At 34.0% G+C, this 19,653-nt stretch overlaps 1 protein-coding gene and 1 long non-coding RNA gene across 4 annotated transcripts in view; one reads left to right on the top strand and one right to left on the bottom strand.

Annotated features, from left to right (window-relative positions):
• The window catches only part of tmem263 (transmembrane protein 263), a 5,063-nt gene extending 2,001 nt beyond the window's left edge, over positions 1–3,062 (top strand). Inside the window, exons 2-3 of one of the 2 annotated variants that reach the window (XM_016455320.1) lie at positions 37–107; positions 1,496–3,062. In XM_016455320.1, the coding sequence (XP_016310806.1) occupies positions 44–107; positions 1,496–1,794 (363 nt within the window). In that variant the 5' untranslated portion in view covers positions 37–43 and the 3' untranslated portion in view covers positions 1,795–3,062. The remainder of the gene's footprint in view (positions 1–36; positions 108–1,495) is intronic. The other variant, XM_016455319.1, reaches the window with a different exon arrangement.
• An 8,101-nt stretch (positions 3,063–11,163) lies between these two features.
• Positions 11,164–19,653, bottom strand: part of LOC107664685 (uncharacterized) — a 23,874-nt gene continuing 15,384 nt past the window's right edge. The window contains exon 3 of one of the 2 annotated variants that reach the window (XR_001631480.1): positions 11,164–11,408. This is a non-coding gene — a long non-coding RNA (uncharacterized LOC107664685). Of the gene's footprint in view, positions 11,409–17,456; positions 17,494–19,653 lie in introns of those variants that run through there. The other variant, XR_001631481.1, reaches the window with a different exon arrangement.

Below are 19,653 nucleotides of genomic sequence, written 5' to 3' on the forward strand. Positions count from 1 at the left end.
AACTGCCACATTTTTTTTATTTATTTTTTTATGCAGAGTAAAAATGAGTGAAACAAACCAGCAACAGGATGAGTTGCCTGCATACTTGAAGGATGAGCCTCCAGCAGGTACTGCAAGTTATGCTGATATTTTTATTGTGAAAGTGACTTGCAACAGTTATTCCTTTTTGCAGCAATCAAGCTTTTTATCTTAGCACAGTCATGCCAAATGAATCATTTTATACAGCTGTCCTTAGTACATCTTCATGCAAGAGAATGATAACGCTTTGTTCCACATAGTGGTGCTCTTGCACAATCCAAGACTGACACTAGGCCATTGCCCTTATTTTTTCCAGTCTTAAATATCAAACTTACTAGATTTGGTTATAAATTTGTAAATCTGGTTATAGTAGTAGGTCTTAGTACATCTGGCTATAAAATTGTTCTCTAAAAAGTGTTTAGACATTAAAGATGTATGATTGGCATTGCTGTAGATGAGAAAATTTCAAATCAAATGGCATTTATTTTAAAGCAAGATGCCATAAGCACACTTTTCAAACAAAACCTTTCACTAAATGCAGTAACTTTGAATTTGAATTAATAAAGTGATTGATGATGATAAATATCCACAATGGTTATATCTACAACTAAATAAAATTAATAAGAATAAATCATTCATATTGTTTATAGAATTTTGTTGCCAGGTACTCTAATTGTTCTACTCATTGTAAGTGAAAGCTTGTATGAAATTAAATAAAATAGTAATTCATTTAAATTATTAATTACTAATTAAATGTGGCTAGTATATTTAACTGTATGAAATTCTTCGCCTAATAATTTTATTTTATAAATTGAAAGTGATCACTAAGTATGAAATTAATTAATTTAATAATTACTTTTAATTAAAATGTGGCTTATATTTTTTATTTTATAGAGTTATTCACCTAATCTATTTTTTATTTTATTTTAATTTATTGAAAGCAAAATGTTTAATTGAAGTATGAAATTAAATGAAATAATAATTACTTTCAAAATATGACTAGCACATTTATTAGCACATTAATTGTATAGAGTTCTTCACTTCATACATTTTTGTTTTATTAATTGAAAGTGAACGCTTTAATTGAACTATGAAATTAATTAACAATTACTTTTAATTGAAATGTGTTTTATTGTATAGTTTTTCACCTACTACGTTTATTTCATTCAATGAAAGTGAAAACTTTAAAGAATTAAATGAAATTAAAAATAATTACGATTAAATAAAATATAGCTAGCATTTTTAATTATGTAAAGTTCTTCACCTAATACATTTTTATTTTATTCATTGAAAGTGAATGCTTTAATTCAATTAAATAATTATTTTTAAAATATGGCTATCCTTTGTAATTGTATAGAGTTTTTCACCTCTTTTTATTAATTCACCCATTTTATTTTATTTTATTATTTTAGACAGCTTCTCCGTTATCTTATCTGGATATACTTTCAGTATTAACATTTCATTTTATATCATGTAGATACCAACAAAGACCATCCCCAACCCCAGCCTGGCATGTTCTCCAGGGTGGCCGGTGGTCTGTTCAGTGTCACAAAGGGAGCCGTTGGGGCCACAGTGGGTGGAGTTGCCTGGGTTGGAGGGAAAAGCCTTGATTTCACGAAAACTGCTGTTACCTCAGTTGCAGCTGTTCCAGCGATGGGAGTGGGGCTCGTGAAGGGCAGCGTGTCTGCCGTGGCTGGTGGCGTGACTGCTGTCGGCTCCGCCGTCGCCAGTAAAGTTCCCATTGGCGGAGGCAAGAAGAAGGACAAGTCTGATTGAATCACATGGCTCGAAGGTACTTTTGTCAGAGGCGTCTGCATCGTGTCTTCTTTGAATCCAGAGGGAGTTGATTGTGGAGTTCATGCTTGTGTTACGAGCATATTTGGACTATATCCGTGTACCTGAACGGACCAACAAGATGACATTTGCAAGCCAGGTGGCCTTCATCTGCTCCACGCAAGAACCTTTGTTTTTGTGTTCTATAAGAATATGACATTAAGTGTGTTTTGTATACAGAGTCAAACTGTTCATGTATGAAGTATTAAATATCTGACCAGAGGTGGATACGTGGACCTCTAAATGTTCCGTTTATGCTTTACTTAGCACACACTTGTGTCTGACTGTACACGCAAAGAATCACATGTTTTAAACACCTTACAGTTGAATTGCTCCAAGCCGGTTGTAGGGATGAAGATCAATGAAGTGTCCCTCAAGGTGCTGTGGGGAAAAATCTCAGACTGTGGGGTGCTGATGGTGGCGCTGCATCCATCTGATTGATTGTTTGTGAGATTACTTGCTTTGTGCCTCTGGGTTCCATGCTGAACTCCAGCGATCGCTCTCTGTGTCCCCCTGAAAAACAGAGAAACTACAAACCCACACACATAAATATATATATATATATATATTAGTCCCACGTTAAGGGCTTGTGTGTTTAGATTTTGTCAAACAACTCCAAAATTACAATTGTGAGCCATAAATCTGAATGCTGATAGTACTGCATTTTTTTTTTTTAGGGAAACGTGCATGACAATCTCCATCAAAACGCGAGTCTTTCTGTTTTGATGACTATAGCTGTATTGCAATACCTAGTGACAGTTTCTTTCTCATTTCTGTGTGTCATTCCATCTGTCCTTTCACTTCTTTGTTCTGTTTGCTCTTTTAACTCTTTAATGTGATTTTTTTTTTTTATGTTTTGTTTTATGGGCCAACAAAGAACCACATGAGGTGGCAAAGTATAATACAGTATTTTCTTCTATCAAGTATTTGTTTTCCCTTTACCAAAGATTACGATTGGAAGAAGATTTCAGTGTATATGAGGATTTTCTTCTTTTTGTTAATGTTGATATGCAGTATACTTTATGGTATTCAGTTTACTCTCTCATTTTAGATAGATAGTTATCAAATGTATATTAATGTGTTGTTGTTGTTTGATTTGAGACAATCCATATTTCATTGTAATAATGTGAATTCAAAGGACTTAAATAAAGAAACGTCACAGTTGCTTCCAATGTTAACTCTTGCACAAATTACAACAACACAGCAACAATATTGTTGAAATCACTTTCTACCTGGTGTATTTATTGTTAACTAAAACAAATAAAAGTCCTTTCTTTAATGGAAATACAGCTGAAATATAAATATTAGATGAATAACAAGTGTTGCCTTGGCAAAAATTGATAAAAAACTAAAAATACTGCCTTGGCCACTGAGTGAGATAAGATTAAGTTAAAGTACTAAAATGAATAAAGATAAAAAATACTAAAATAACACTGTTTCCACTTGACACTCGCAGCTAATCAAAATCTTTCCGACTTTTAAAGCATGCACTGAAATTATGTTCACAGATCATAACTAAAGTGTGTGCTTAGAATAAACATAACATTGTCATCTGTTAGTATGGATGCTAATATAGTTATCATTATTGTTACCATTTCATCATTTCATTCCGTGTAAATGGGCCTTTAATCTAGTCTGGCTTGTAGTTATGTTCTAATTCATCCCGAATGTGTCTGGTGGGGTTCAGATAGAACTGTGCCATTGCCCCATGGCCTCCAAACCTCTTTTGGCCTGAAATGGCTAAAATAACCCCAAGATACATAAAGCTAAGGTACCCAGATACTAGTATTTTTGCATTAAGGGTTAGTTAATGCAAAAATACTAGTATCTGGGTAACTTAGCTTTAGCTATATGTAGCTAAAGCTAAGGTACCCAGATATTATATATATACTGTGTGTGTATATATATATATATATATATATATATATATACATATATATTTACATTTTTTATTTTTTGGCTGTTGAAGTTGAAGACCATAACCCAACAGTGAGTTGAAGTGCAAGTCCATCAAGTTCTTCCACACCAGACTCAATAAACTATTGTTTTATGGACCTGGCTTTGTGCACAGGGCAATTGAAATGCTGGATCAGAAAAGGCCCCAATTCAATTAAAACGTTTGTCTAACCTATTAGTTATGGGTGTAGCTTATACAGCCAAACCTATTAATAAAAAATGTGGTCTTTTTTATTTATTCATTTTGGCCATGCAGTATGAACAGCAGACAGATCCAAAGCCTTCCCTTTAAAGTTTTTTTTTTCTGTTCACAGAGTAAACCTCAACCAATGCATCAGTTAAAAGAATCAAATAAAACAATTTGGAACACAATATGTCTCTTTTGTGCAGGAAAAGTGATTTTTCCTTATGTGGGTGTCTGTACCTTACAGGGAGAGGCGGCGGTAAAGCCTGTCAATGGTGAACAAACACTTGCAATCAAATTCCAGTCCCAAGGTCATGTCGGTGTCTAATGCTTAGAGAATGAGGCGACGGGTCTTCCCCACTCTGTCACCTCCTGGAACAAATTCATTCCTCACACTCCTGCAGCTTCTCTTTCAGTAAACACTTTAAATCAAAAGTAGACAGTGAAACACACTGGAGGGACCGCAATCATTGACTTTAGCCTTTTGATACTGGGATGGTAGAGTTATGAATACCCTGTGAAGGACATATAGTGTATGTTTTTACTTATTTGTAGTCTGAACAGATATGCATGTCAGTATTGATGAAAGATTTTAGCGCTAGGGCAATGAAGGTTAAAGGGAAATCCAATGCATCCAGACCTTAGATTAAGAGAAGACCTTGTGGCTATTTGCCGCTGTAGTCTTAAAAAATATAGGGCCACATCCAAGAAAGAGCCGCGAGCTTGAGCCGCCAACAGTGAATCAATGGTGACAGTGTGCAGAGGGAAAGAATTAAACATTCACGTCCCGATTTTTCTTTTCTCTTTCCCCACATCCACTTACAAACTCCATGATTCAGGCAGCTTTTCAGCAAATCAATAATGAGCCTGTATGTAACTCGCCGTGAGCTGAGGGGGCTTTACACTTCAAAGACCAAATATAAGTGGTTGAGTTGTTACAGGATGTGGTGTAAGTGCTTTCCTGGACTTTAAATAAATAGATAAAACACCCCTGACTGTTTTCAGAAACTATATATGCTTTGGCTAAAAAAAAAAGTACAATTCAGAATGCTGTTCATTTTTTGTTACTTGTAAAACCTTTCGAAGTATGTTTAAAAACTGATGCGAGATGAGAATGAATACTATTTTCTTGTATCATTCCCATTAGACAAATACATAATCTAATCCTTCTTTGGAGGAGTGACAGTTTCTACTTATATGCCTGAATTTGTGACACCATACAGTAGGTGAGATGTTGTGAAAAATAAATGAGCATAAATTAGGAGAAAAATCATTTTCCCCCTCTTACAGTGATATTTTAGTATTATAAACTTTTTATTATATAGTTTTTATATTAAATAAAAATAATTAAATATGAAATATTCAGTACCTATTATTTAGCTTTTATATAGTTTTTATTAATAGTTTGACAGTTTTTATTTTCAGATTTTAATTTTTTTTAAAAAGTTTAAGTAAATTTTCTTTCTATTTACTTTAAATTAATTCTTTATTTCAGTTTTAGTAATTTTAGTACAGTAACTTGATTTATTTTGTTTCAGTTAGCTGCCAAGGCAACATTCTGAATTTTCATTTAGTTTTTTTGATCTATTATTTAAATTTAATTTCAGTTTTATTTCAATTACCAATGGTGTTTTTCAATAGTTTTAGTTTTAAATAAGAATAAAAAAGAGATTATCAGATAACCTTGATTATCAGATGACAAACAAAATCAGAATGAAACACTTCATGTTACTAATAAAAACCTCTGCATTATTCATCGCTACCATTTCACGTTGTTCTTTAGCTTTAATACCCATGTCTTAATGAATAAAAGCTTTCTTTCTTCCCTTTGTCACACTTTGACAGATGGATTGGAACTTTAAATCCTTTAGGCTTTGAAAGGTATTTAATCAAATTGTTTTTTTTAAGATTAAAACTTTTGATACAAAAAAACCTGCACTGAGAGATATAAGCAAAACAACAACAAATATATATATAACACAACCAAAAACATGTACTATAATTGACAAAATACATAAAGATTGCAACAATGATAATGATATATAATTTATATGTGCGTTTCGTATTTTGAAAAGGGCCTGCTAAAGGATTTATCACATTGTCAGCCATGTTTAGTATCAAATACATAAGACATACAGTAATCTCTGTCGACATACACATCCACCCATTCCACTGAGATGCATCTTAGTCTTCAGGCTCAGCACAAGGACTTCTGAAAGATCAATTACAGTGGGCGAGCAAAACACTACACAGGAAACTGGGGAAAGCATCATTTATTTACATGTCTGCTCTTTGATTAAAGTAGTCTAAAACAACATGCAGCAGGGAATTGATTTTTTTTTTTTTTTAATCATCTCTGTTTTCAACCAACAGTGCAAGAAACAATCAAAGAGTTTGCTTGGCTTTGATCTAGAAAATACATATCATGTTTTCTTATCGGAGCATGGCTGTCGTAGAGTGATATGTTTAATTGCCCCAAAGAAAGGAGATTATCAATTTTATGTTGGTGCCTTGTTTGTTCTTAACATCTTATAAGTTAGAATCAGTTTTAATGAGATGGCAGTGTAACTGTTTAGGGCTCTATGCAAATAAACCAATTACAATGTTAATGTCAGAAACTGTAGAAGAAGGTCATTTTTCCTCATGCAATCAGTGCATTTGTCTTTAAAGAAACATCCTCTGCCAACAATAAAGGATTCTTAATGAAGCTGTTAATGTGAATTTGATAGTCCTCAGCAACGATCACGTGGGTGGATTCAAGATGGAGATGAGTTTGTTTCTGCATCGGATTGGGAGAAATTTTGCATTACATGACTTGCTCACCAATGGATCCTCTGCAGTGAATGGGTGCCGTCAGAATGAGAGGCCAAACAGCTGATAAAAACATCCCAATAATCCAATAATCCACACAACTCCAGTCCATTAATTAATGTCTTGTGTAGTAAAAAATCTTGAGTTTGTAATAACCTCAATCACCATGACAACACTGTATATCAAATCACTCATCTGGGTAAATGAAACCAAAGCAACTTTTATTTATCTCGTGTTACTCCAAAGACTTGCTCTCTCTTGATTCATACAAATGTACCACAATGCATACAATTAACCGACTGTATATTATCACTTACATACTGAATATAGATACTGACATTAGCAGAAAAAATTGATTAAAGCCTTATGATCCCTATTAGCTAAACCTTTCTTGAAACAGATGCAACATAGTTAAAAAAATTATGCTCTACTAAAAGCTGAGCTTTAATGCATTCTGTTTTGCTGCTTTCTGCAAATGTCCATGCGTACTGCATTCATTATCAAAGCACTTAGAGGCTAAATCGAGAAAGCATGGTAAACAATTCACTGAACAGTAAAGGAGCCTATTAACATACTGCAACATGGAACAGTTAAGGAAACAGTTGTGAGGAAACACAATATTTGTAGTGATGTGATATTAAACATGCATGCATGCTGTTGTGAATGGGTTGTAAGGAGATTTGAATCATGGTACTTTTACTTTTACTTTTAGTCATTTAGCAGACGCTTTTATCCAAAGCGACTTACAAATAAGAAAAAGTAATTAAAACTAAAAGCTACAACTCTATAAATACTATATATATATATATACACATTTAAGAAAATAAAATAAATTAAATAAAAATGACAAATGCATACAACAACATTTCAAAACTAAACATTTCACTATTTAACTTGTCACTAAACATGACAAGGCCAGGAAAAAAAAAATATATATACAGTATATTTGCAGTATTTCTCACAGCGGGTGTCATGGCAGATGCCCAAATCCACTATAATTCTATAAATAATACTGTTTTTGTGTCATGGAATGTAGTTTTGAGGTTTTTTTATGCGTGAATTAAGCTGTTTAGACTTCAAATATGCGGTTCGTTAATAAAGGTCACATCTATTTGAAAGTTTGCCTCTATGTTTTTGGTGATGTGAGCTCTAGGGTGTCAGCAGGTGTTCATTCCAAACTCCAAACTCCAATTCCAAACATAGACTACTTTATACCAAAACTGAAAAGGACCTGATAATTTAGTTTGTCTGAATACATGATAAGTGCCAGCTCCACAGCAATGGATTCTTATTATTGCATCCAGTGCACATTAATTTTTTATCATTCCCAAGGACTGATCTGAAATAAATATAAATGGCCTCTATGAATGCCCTTTAAATCTTTTCAGAGTTAGTATTCTCTTTTTTGCCACCAATAGTAATACAACAAGAGGATATAAGAAGTGCCAGCTCCACAGCAATGGATTCTTATTATTGCATCCAGTTCACATTAATTTTTATCATTTCCAAGGACTGATCTGAAATAAATATAAATGGCCTCTATGAATGCCCTTTAAATCTTTTCAGAGTTAGTATTCTCTTTTTTGCCACCAATAGTAATACAACAAGAGGATATAAGGATGCAAGTGAAACCCAAAGGTAAAGTAATGTACAGACTTATTTGACTAATTGTATTTATGGATATGAGATTTTTGACATCTGCATAGTAACTGAGTTATGGGGATTCAGCGGCCAATTTTCTGTATTGCAAGGTGCCTCCCCGTTATTTTCTCTTTTTGTTGTTCTTGTAATCAATTTTTAGCTAATCCAATTTGGCTGCTCTGGTTCAGTTCACATACTTTAATCTGTTTCTAAGTGTTTCTTCAATTACGGGCACTTTTATGTCCCATGGGTTGATCTTTATTTAAACTAACTTTACCTCTTCACTCTTTGTTATATGAAGGTCACATTAAAACATACTTTCAGTCTTATAATATTAAAATTCATCATAAACATTTTTAAAACTATGATATTCTAAACAAAAAGAATAAAAAAGTATTTTGTGAAAATTATTTACATAATGTTTTACAGAAATTATGTCATTTCCAAATCAGAGTCCTAATAACTGGACAATAATTTTGCAACATTTTTAATCTACAGTGTCATAGTATGGTTACCTTGTTCCCCAGGCTTCTCTTACTCAACTTTCTCTCATTAAATACTATATGTTTTTAGTTGAGTGATGGAGGCAAGGTCAGGCCAGATGTCCTGAGGTTTATACATCTGATCAGTCCCTTACATCAGCTCGTGACTCAGAAAGCTCCTCAAAGTTCAAGCTGTACCAAAGGCTGCAGAGAGCCATGTGCTAATTATTTGAAGAACAGGATTACCCTGGTCACAAGGGTACATCACTGATGTATTTTTGGTAAATTGTGGTTTTGCTAATGCTGTACATACCATACACAAGTAATTTAGCGTAGGGCTGGACAATAAGTCAATATCAATATGTATCGCGATATAATTTTTTTCAATAACGGTGATATGATTTTTAAACACATTTCCGATATTTCGATACACATTACCAGTGTTTCCCATACATTGATTTATTTGTGGCGTTTGATTTCGTTGAATAAACATGAGCACTGCACGTTTCAAAATCAAAACGCGTCGCGGGTGTTTTATATGAATGTATCTCTGAAGGTAACCGACTGTCTTCAGAAAAGTTTAGATGCCATTTTTATCTGATAAAGTAGCGTTCATGAGCGGAGCTGCTTTGTTTACAGCCATTACTGGAGAAACCGTTAGTTCCACCGCTCTCACAGCGCCTCCTGCTGGCACACAATCAGTTTGCATTTTCTGTTGTGGCTGTTCTTGGCCGTTTTTTATGAGGCTTTTTTAATAGTGTTCATATCGATATCGGAATCATATCGTATCGACCGAAATTAAGAAATATATCGTGATATAAAATTTGGCCATATCGTCCAGCCCTAATTTAGCGTATGCCATTCTTTAGGCCTATTCCATCTAAATGCTCTTATGAGCTTCCACCAGCTCCCATGTGGCTTTTAGCAATCTTGTGATGTTTTTTTTTGTTGTTGTCATTTTACACTAACTCCTAAGAGACGATAGGTGCTTTGAAAAGCATCACATCCTTGAGAACTGCTGGGCTTTCTCATGAACCCCTATTTTGATGTGGAGCTCTGAAAAGGAAATTCTCTTAGCACTAATGGATTCACTTATGTAGCACACAAAAGTCTGGGACGTAATATGATTTTGTTGGGGTCATCACTATGAAGGAAAAGAAAAACGCTGCCAGATCTTTTCAAAAACATCTCTGCATATACTAATAAATCCTAAAAGCTTTGAGGTCTTGAATGCAAGGAGTTTATAAAAATATCCATATTCCTGCATTAATCTGACAATGAATATCTCCATCTACAGGTCTCACTTCATCTAAAGCAGCACAAACTTCAATACTACAGTCATATATATAATCTAGTATGCATGATATAATCATGTGATATGATCAATATAATGAAAGTGAATGAAGACGGGCCTGTTAAGCTCCAAAAAACATCCATCACAATGAATGTAAAAAATAATAAAAAAAAAGTATACAATTTTTTTTATAAAAGCACTACATTCCAGCTTTTCTGAAGCCCGATAGTTTTTTTTTTTTTTGAGAAACAAGCATTTAAGTCTATTTAGTAATCTTCCCCTCAAGCGCTGTTAAAAGAAAAGTTGTGTGTGTGTGTGTTTTTATAAATTTAGCATTACATGACTTGCTCACCAATCGATCCTCTGTACTGAATGGGTGCCGTCAAAAAGAGAGTCTAAACTGCTGATAAAAACGTCACAATAACAAGTAATCCACATGACTCCAGTCCATCAGTTAACATTTTGTGAAGTAAAAAGCTGTGTGTTTGCAATAAACAAATCCATCATTAAGGTGTTTTATCTTTAAACCATTGCTTGTGAGCAAAACAAGAGTCCATAATCCATAATGATGCTTCTTTTAGTGAAAAATCCATCCCCTGTTGTCAAAATCAAAATCCACTAGCATATTTGTTTAGGACTACTTTGGGCTGTTTTCACTTGTAAATGGTGCTTGATCTGTGCATATTCCTCTCCTGATTCAGACAAAATGATTTTTTAGCATTATAATAGACAGAGTTAAAACATTGAGTGTTTGTTTATTACAAACATGCAGCTTTTCACTTCACAAGACATGAATTGATTGATTGGAGTCATGTGGATTACTTGTAGATTATTATGATGTTTTTATCAGCTGTTTGGACTCTCATTCTGACGGCACCCATTCACTGCAGAGGATCCATTGGTGAGAAAGTGATGTAACGCTGAATTTCTCCAAACTGCATGGATGAATCATGTTTATTCATGGACAGCATGTCAAGAAATCTTTTCAACTCTTCCGTTTGGTACTGTGGCTTTTGGTGGGGTGATTTACTTTAAATAAATGCCGATGTCAAAGCTCTTGCTATTCCACATCTCCTTCCCCCATCAGTCTGGAAGTGGAAGTGGAAAACAGGATAAGTCAGAAAGTGTTGTGAGCAGCGGGTGACTAGGCAGCTCTACTGTCTTAATTGGGAGGAACAGGGGGGCTCTCCTAAAGCAGAGTCAGGAGAGGACAAGAGAAAGACAGTAAGAGATTGACACATGAATGACAGAATCGTGAGTGCAAAGAACCATTCATTAAGCCTACATAAGGCTTGATGAGACAGAAGTGGCTGCGCAGATGTGCTGATCTGCCAACTGTTCACTGTCTCTAGTATAATCTTTAATCATTAAAAAGATAGAAACTTTCTTTGTTTTTAACCAGACAATGATAAATAAATTCTAATAATTAACAGTAGGGGGAGCAGGGGTAATTAGTCTCCTGTCGTGACTCATTTCAAGTGACCAACCACAGTTCTTTCTTTTTGGAGGTTTACAGGCAGTGTTTTTCTGAAAAAGAATTATGGACTGACCTGGCAAAAATTATTTGCATAATGGCAGTCTCCATGAACAGTTGTACAGAAAACAGCAGGAAAATGTCAGAAAATGCATATAGGCAATGAATTTTTCAACATAATTTTTGACAGTCCAAAAATACAGACTATTTCACATACATCTGAAAAAAGTACACCATTCAAACGTTTTTTTTTTAATGTTTTTGAAAGCAATCTTTTTTGCATTTATTTATTTGCATTTTTTTAATTATCTTTTTTGCATTTATGTGATCAAAAATACAGTAAAAACAGTAATATTGAGAAATAAAATAACTTTACTATATGAATATATTTTAAAATGTAATTTATTTCTGCAATGACATTACTCCAGTCTTCGGTATCACATTATTAAGTATTATCATGTTGAAAATCTTCTGAACACTGAAGTCTTTTGTAAACTTTTTACTTTTAATCTCTTAACTGTGACTTTACTGTCACTTTACTTTACTGTCAATAATAATTTGCGGTGATGTACATATACATAAATTCACATAACAGAACTTTTTAATTTACGGTTACATTTATCACATACCATCACAGAATAATACAGAAAGGGTGTAATTAATGTAACAACAATAGATATGTATAGTTGCCAACAATCGACTGGTCCAGACACATTGACGCGTCCGCCATCTTTGAATGGTCAATGTGTCGTCACTCACAGTCTTTCATTAGTGAGAATGTGTTGGTTTGTTTTAAATATGTATTAACTCAATATTACAGCCTTTGACAGTTCCAATATGGCTTACGTATAGTGGCCCAGAAACAGCCACTAATAAGGTAGATGCCATCTACCTATAAATACTCATGGTAATAACACATATTATTATTAATTTAATTGTATCTGACATTCTCATTTTAATCGATTGATAATGTCAAAGATGTTTGATGCAAAACTTCAAAGCTACACGCTAAACATTTTCCGAGTAAATCAGCAAAAACCAAAAAGCATTTTATTTATCTATGCTCTCTCGTTTTCTCTTGACTACCAAAAACACGTTCTGGAGAGTTAGGATGGATGCTTGGATCTTTAGGTCACTGGTTTAAACGCCTGACCCACATTCCCATCATGTAGTTGTGTTCTGATGTGGAGAATCAAATGGGGCAAAAGCAAGTTTGTCAGTCGCTTGTCACGCTAGACACACTTCCCTGGAGAATCAAAAGACACTGTAGCCATTGAGCGATGGTCTTTGATCTTTCATTCAAAATAGATTAACTCTTTGTTTTAATAATCAATGAATCGATTAATAAAACAACAAAAATCGGAAAAATAAATTCACATAAACATTTACATAACAGTATGACCTTTTCAAACACCTTAGAGCACAGAATTTCACATATTGACTAAGACCATTGATTCAGATTATTGATTAGGATCGTTCGTTCTTTACCTCAATATGCTGTGGAAGCATATCAGGAACGAATCAGAAATATAAATAATAGATTTCAAAAATCGTACTTCTTCAAACTGAATTCATTTTCTGCTTGTGCAAGATTTTATTTAGTATTACCAGAACAATTTATTCGTTGTTCCTTGTATTGAACAATTCAAATTTCCATTGATTTTAAACAATGAAACAATACGCAGCAGCACTGAAGGCAATGCTCAAGGGCGCACAGATCTAGCTTGAATATGGATTGAGGGATCAGGGCCATGTCTCCCAGTGGAAGAACATTGCTTTAGCATTTTTGTGACAAAAAGCATATTCTGCAGTACTAATTTATTCTTCACATTCAACTTCTGTATGTTTAATGGCCACTATGCTTTCATACGCAAATCATCAGTCTCTTTTTGGGTAGAAGTGACTAGATAATGACTAGATAGTTGTCATACCCACAAGGGAACTGAGCAACAACAGAAGACTATGACACATGTCCCAGACTCACAAAAAGATTAAAAGGGGTAAAAAAAAAGGGCTTTTAAGAGTGACAAAACTGAATCATGCCCAAATTGATTACATAAAAGCTTGGGAGGAAAGTCTGAGAGAGTTTCGTTTAGTATACCATATCTTTCCATTGATTTTTGCCTAAATCACGATGTCAGAATGGGGCAGCATTTAATCTTTCCCATTACAGATAACTGGCTCGATTTTTAAGACCCCTTTCATATACACATGGATTCAGTCATGTATGTCCTCAGATAAGCCAATAAACTTCCCTCGATCCATTTAGTTCCATTAGTCACTTGCTAGTGAGCTACTGGACAAAGATGCCCTCTAAAAAAGCAGATAGCATGTCAATCTCATGGCACTATAAGGTAATATGGAAGGATAATAGATGTGTTTGTTTTCAGCTGAAGATTAAAGTACGAATGCTAGGCTCAGATTTAAGAGAGTAAAGGATTGATGTTTCTTTAATTATCCAAAAAAAAGTAACATCTTTACAACAATATAGCAATTTTAAATATAAACGTTTAAAAAGAATGTGATATTTAATACACATTTAAATTCTGACAAATACAATCTATTATAGGGACCATGCCAGTTATCGGACACTTTTTACTGGCATTGGTGAATAGATATATATCCAATATTGGATATTTATTATTTATTTATTATGGCCATTATTTATTTATTATGCATGCTCATTTCCACAATTTTTACATTTAGTTACCTTTCTAAAATTAATATTTATTAATGCTAATAATTTCATAATATTAAATATATTATTTATTATATGAATGTAATTAGAATATCTCAAAATTAACATCCATTTTTATTATATTGTACACTATAATTTTGTGAAGCAAATTTATTGTAATGTTAATTATTTTGAAGTAATTAAAATACCTGAATCTCAATGCAAGTGCAAGCATTAGCACATTAATCAATATTTCTTAAATATAATTTTGTTTATAAAGAACAATAGAGTAATTAGCAAAATACATCTAGACACACACTATATATCCAATACTGGATACAAATTATATTTATTATGCATTCTCATTTCCACTATTTTTACATTTAGATTACATTTGCTGTTATCTAACACTCAGTTACAGTTAATAACGCTAATAATTTAATAATACTGTTCAATGTTATATTATATAAACGTAATTAGAATATAAAAATTTATATCCATTATTATATTGTACATTATAATGTTAAGAAGCAAACTCAATTTACTTTAAGTAATTAAAATAATTGATTTTATTTTATGATCTTTATATCTGCCATTTTTAGAATGTCATTGTCACACCACTGCTGTTAAGGAGACGAAGGCACGACGAAGATTATAACAACAAATCCTTTTAATGGTAATCCACACAAAAAAAGAGGGTCTAACACACAGGGTAACATTCACACAATAACAGACAAAGGAGAACAACAAGAGGCCAATTAATATACACAGGATAATGAGGGTGATAAACTAGACACAGGTGAATGGAGGTTAACTAATGATGACTAGCCGAGAACAGGAACATGACCAAATAAGGGCACACAGGAACTAAACTAACCAAGGAGAGACAGAAACTGGGTAAAACAGAGCACATGAGGGATGAAAACACAAGAAAAGTCCAAAAGGGGTGTGACAGTCATATTCAATATCGGCCAATATATATTAAAAACTCTAGTACCAATATACTGTGCATCCCTAACCTAAAAATTGCCCTGTGTTGAATTACTGCAGAGCTGCAGGAAAATGATGCAATGATAGAGCTGACTGGCTGATGGCATCACAGAAACTGTCCTTTCCTAAAGGCAGAAAAATATCCTAAAAGCAGAAAATATCATCTATTTCACACCTTTAAGGGTCTTTCAAAAAATCAGGCACTGGTAAAACATCAACTGTAATATACTGAAATATTTGTGATTTTTGTGTTGCTTGAAAAACATTTCAGTCAAAACACATTTATATTTATGATATTTCTGAATGGCCATAAAAATATGTTTTTTGCAGCCATATGGTGCAACGGGTTAAACTGGACCATGCTAACCAGCCAAACCTTGCCCTAGTGTCACCTAAACAGACACTGAGATCACAAACTGAGTGGGAACAGATAAAAAGTGTGAGACTAGCTCAGGTTGCTCAAATTAATGCAATATGGCGAGGATAAAGCAGGTTCACTAGTTTGGAAACCCCAGTGAAGCCCTCTGTTATCGAGCACAAAAGGACCAGAGCACAATAAACTGGGTGTTTGTAAATTAAATGAGCTTGGACTAATTAAATGTGCCATATGCTCCCGTGCTCCAAAAATGGCATATGCTCTGGGAAACACTTGTCTGCGAGAATGGAACACATAACTGTGCGCACTGGCGTATTGGGGGATTTAGTTCACATGATGTGCATCTGGTTTTAACTGGGTTTGGAGGAGAAAAACCAAGGAGCTGTGATGTTGGATGAGCCCTAAGCCAATGAAGCTCCATTGGGAACTGATCACATGTTGAGTTTACGGCTTACATCAGAGATCTGTTTTAGATGACACTCATGCATCACATGACGAAAGAAACAATGAAAACGAATGTAATAGATTGATCTTAACATGACATGCATTCAATGCTAAAAGTAAAAGCTGAGTGAATAGAAATCTAGATCACTTTTGCAAAAATATCCCTCCAAGTAAAGCTCTTACTTGCCTTTCAACGTAGGCTAATTAAACACCACTGCCTCAGAAGCTCCACAGAACATCAATTGTGCCTTTGTTGTCAGTTTGTCCTCACCAACTAACTGCATTGAAGCTCTGGTAGTCTGGTCGATTGTGTTCCCATGTACAAAAGCTGGGCTTCTCAATCAATGAGCTATCTAGCTCAGATGCATCAGATGGGATTATCAGTGTTGGGACTTGCTTTGAGCCAGCCTCGAGTAAACCCTAATTAATGGCTGGCTTTTAAACAAAGCTCTTTTGAAGGATGATCAGATACAGAGGATATTATGATTAATGCACAGTAAAACGAACTGATTTAAAGTCATTTTTATAGCAGGGCTACAAACTCATTTGATCGGGCTGTAGTTCAGGTGCACTATTAGTATTAAAGTTTATCGTGGTTTGAGAAAATGGATCAGAGAAAAGCTATATGTGACGCTGGAAGCTATGACTAATTAAATGAAGTCTAAAGCAGATGGAGTATAAATATTCAATGGAATCTGTCTGAAAATGGACAGATATTCAAATTATCTAATTAGCCATAGATCAAAACAAACATCATAGTTTCTTCTTTCTGTTACTGCCTTCAGCTTGATATATTTAACAGAATATGCTTATAAGCAGCTTTGGTACACAAGCACACTCTCCTCAGAGAACTGTTACCTATATATCATACTTTAGCTTATATCATATCAGAACTCTTGGAATGCCTCTCGGCCAATCGAATTTGAAGAACTAACTGTATGTCCAATAGCAGATCATCTCAGACATAAACAAACACAGAAGTTATTAGAAAAAATGACCCCACACTCAATCTGGTAATCATTATGAACCAATCGAGCAGTGTACTTGGACTGTGAAGGATTACTGGGCTATTTTTGTCACAAAGCTGGTCCATATCTTTATATCTGTCTGAATCATATGTCATACCCTCCACAAAACAGACTGCAGAGATATGAATCATTCAAAATTTATCATAACAGAGCTCTCTGATTATATTTACGGAATTCAATTATTCTGACACAGACAGATGGACTGCTTGTCCAGGAGAGGCCTGTCATTTGTTACCGTCAACAGTTGTGTCAGGCTGAAGGGCTTCTTGATCTCAACTTCTGTGGCTGCAAACAAAAGAACAAAAGTTCTTTCAAATTGTACTAATCATTTTGATGCAGTGTGCTTACATAATATATCACTGTAAAAAATTTCCGTGAATTTAACGGTAAAAGACTGTAAAAATGCTACAGTAAAAACTTGCTAAATGGTTAATGGTAAATTCCCCTACTATATGCGGTGAAAAACTGTATTGGACATTACATGTAATTTTACGGTAGTATACCGTTTTTGGAAGTGAAAAAGACCGTATAATTTATTAGTGAATAACCATAAATTGACATTCCCAGAATTCCCTGCGTTACATTTCACATTTGATGTTGTTTTGTTGAAATAACTATGTTTCTTCTTAGTTTTTTCTTATCAGTTTTGTATATTAGGGTTGTATGTTACACCTAATGTTGTTAAATGAATGTTTATTGCATTATTTCAGTTTCATGTGTGTTACCATGATGGTGTTTAGTGTTTGTGTGAATGACCTTCTATATATGTTATTATTTAAAAGCTGCTTGTGATGGGCTTTGGTTCATGTGCCTTTCTCATCACCACCTGCATTTGGTGGTTATCAGTGTATTACAAAGGTACAAAACAGATTTCAGTACTTCAATAGGTTGGTATATTAACATTATATCAGTTAACGAAATTACGGTATTTAACTGTAAATTTAAGTTAAAACTGTAAAACCTAAAATGTTGCTACCATATTTTTTACGGTAAAATTCCGGCAACCACAGCTGCCGGTTTTTTACCGTAAATTTTACGGAATTTTTTTAACAGTGATAAGCTCATATTTACTGTAGTTATGTGAATTTGCCATACCCTATGATGTCTAATTGTTCATGATAATTAATGTTGCAAATGTATTATTCACTGGATCTCAATTGGAGGAGAGTCGAAAATGGGTCGCAGATCTTTTCTAATTCCATTAATAAAATGCAATAAAGAATGTAATCATGCATAGTTGGAAAAGCAAAATAAACTTATAAACATTTAAAAGGGAAGAGGAATGCTTCCCAAACCTTAAAAACCAATATTACTGATCTGAACGGCCACTATCGGATGAAAACACAAAAACTTGAGGCTGGATAATGACACTGTTGTGTTCTGTACACTATAAGAAGAAAACTCTATAGAAAAATGGAAAATGTACTAGTCATTTTAAGCCAGGTCATTATCTGTTAAGTCTACCCTAAAGTTTAACCCTAAAACACAACATGCAATGCGTAATTCAAATACAAGAGCATGTGATAAATCAAAACAGTACATTGGGCTTTATTTTTACAGACTTTTCCTAGATTTACTTTTGAAGTTGTTTTATAATTGATGAACTGCAACATTGACACTTATTGAACAGAACTGAATAAACAATGAATATGAATTGAGCAGAATAATGACATTAGTCTTCTGTAGAGCTGCTTTAGCTGAAGTTGTTTTATAATCGATGAACATAAACATTGTTATTTTACTTGTATGAATAAATGTGATTTGACTTGTGCTGTGTGTCAAAATCTGTGTGTCCATTGACTCAAACCCTTGTGTCACAAATAGGGTTGGGTATCGTTTGGGTTTTTTGCGATACCGGTGCCAAATCTATACTTTTAAAACGGTTCCAGTGCCTAAACGGTGCCTGAACCGATACTTATTAAAAAATGAAAAAATAAAAAATTCCCCCAAAAAATGATGGATTGGCCATTAGAACAGAAATAGAATAGAGAGTGCAAATGTTAGAGGGTCAAGTTTTTTAATAAAAAAAAACCAAGCAGATAAAATTAGGAGTAGCATTAGAATAGAGAGTGCTAGAGTTAGAGGGTCAAATTTAGATGAAAGAGATGTGTTTTCAGCCGTTTCTTGAAAATATTAAGGACTCAGCTGCTTGGATTGAGCTGGGCAGGTCATTCCACCAGGAGGGAACAGTTAATGTAGAAGACCATGAAAGTCTTATCATAGGTAGAATGCAGAATGTTTCAATACAAGCATTTCAGTCAAATTTAATTTATTCAATATTTCAAACCTTTAACCTACTTGGGAAAATCAACCCATGGCAACAGTTTAAAAGTAGCCCAATTCTGTGGAAAAAACACGGACTTGGCAACCCTGCATCCAACAAGAGCTACCGGAGTCAGCTTTGACTGATCACAGGTCGAGAATAAGGAGAGATGACTGACAAGA

Source organism: Sinocyclocheilus anshuiensis, unplaced genomic scaffold, assembly GCF_001515605.1.
Source record: "Sinocyclocheilus anshuiensis isolate Anshui unplaced genomic scaffold, SAMN03320099.WGS_v1.1 scaffold571, whole genome shotgun sequence".
Lineage (NCBI taxonomy): Eukaryota > Metazoa > Chordata > Actinopteri > Cypriniformes > Cyprinidae > Sinocyclocheilus > Sinocyclocheilus anshuiensis.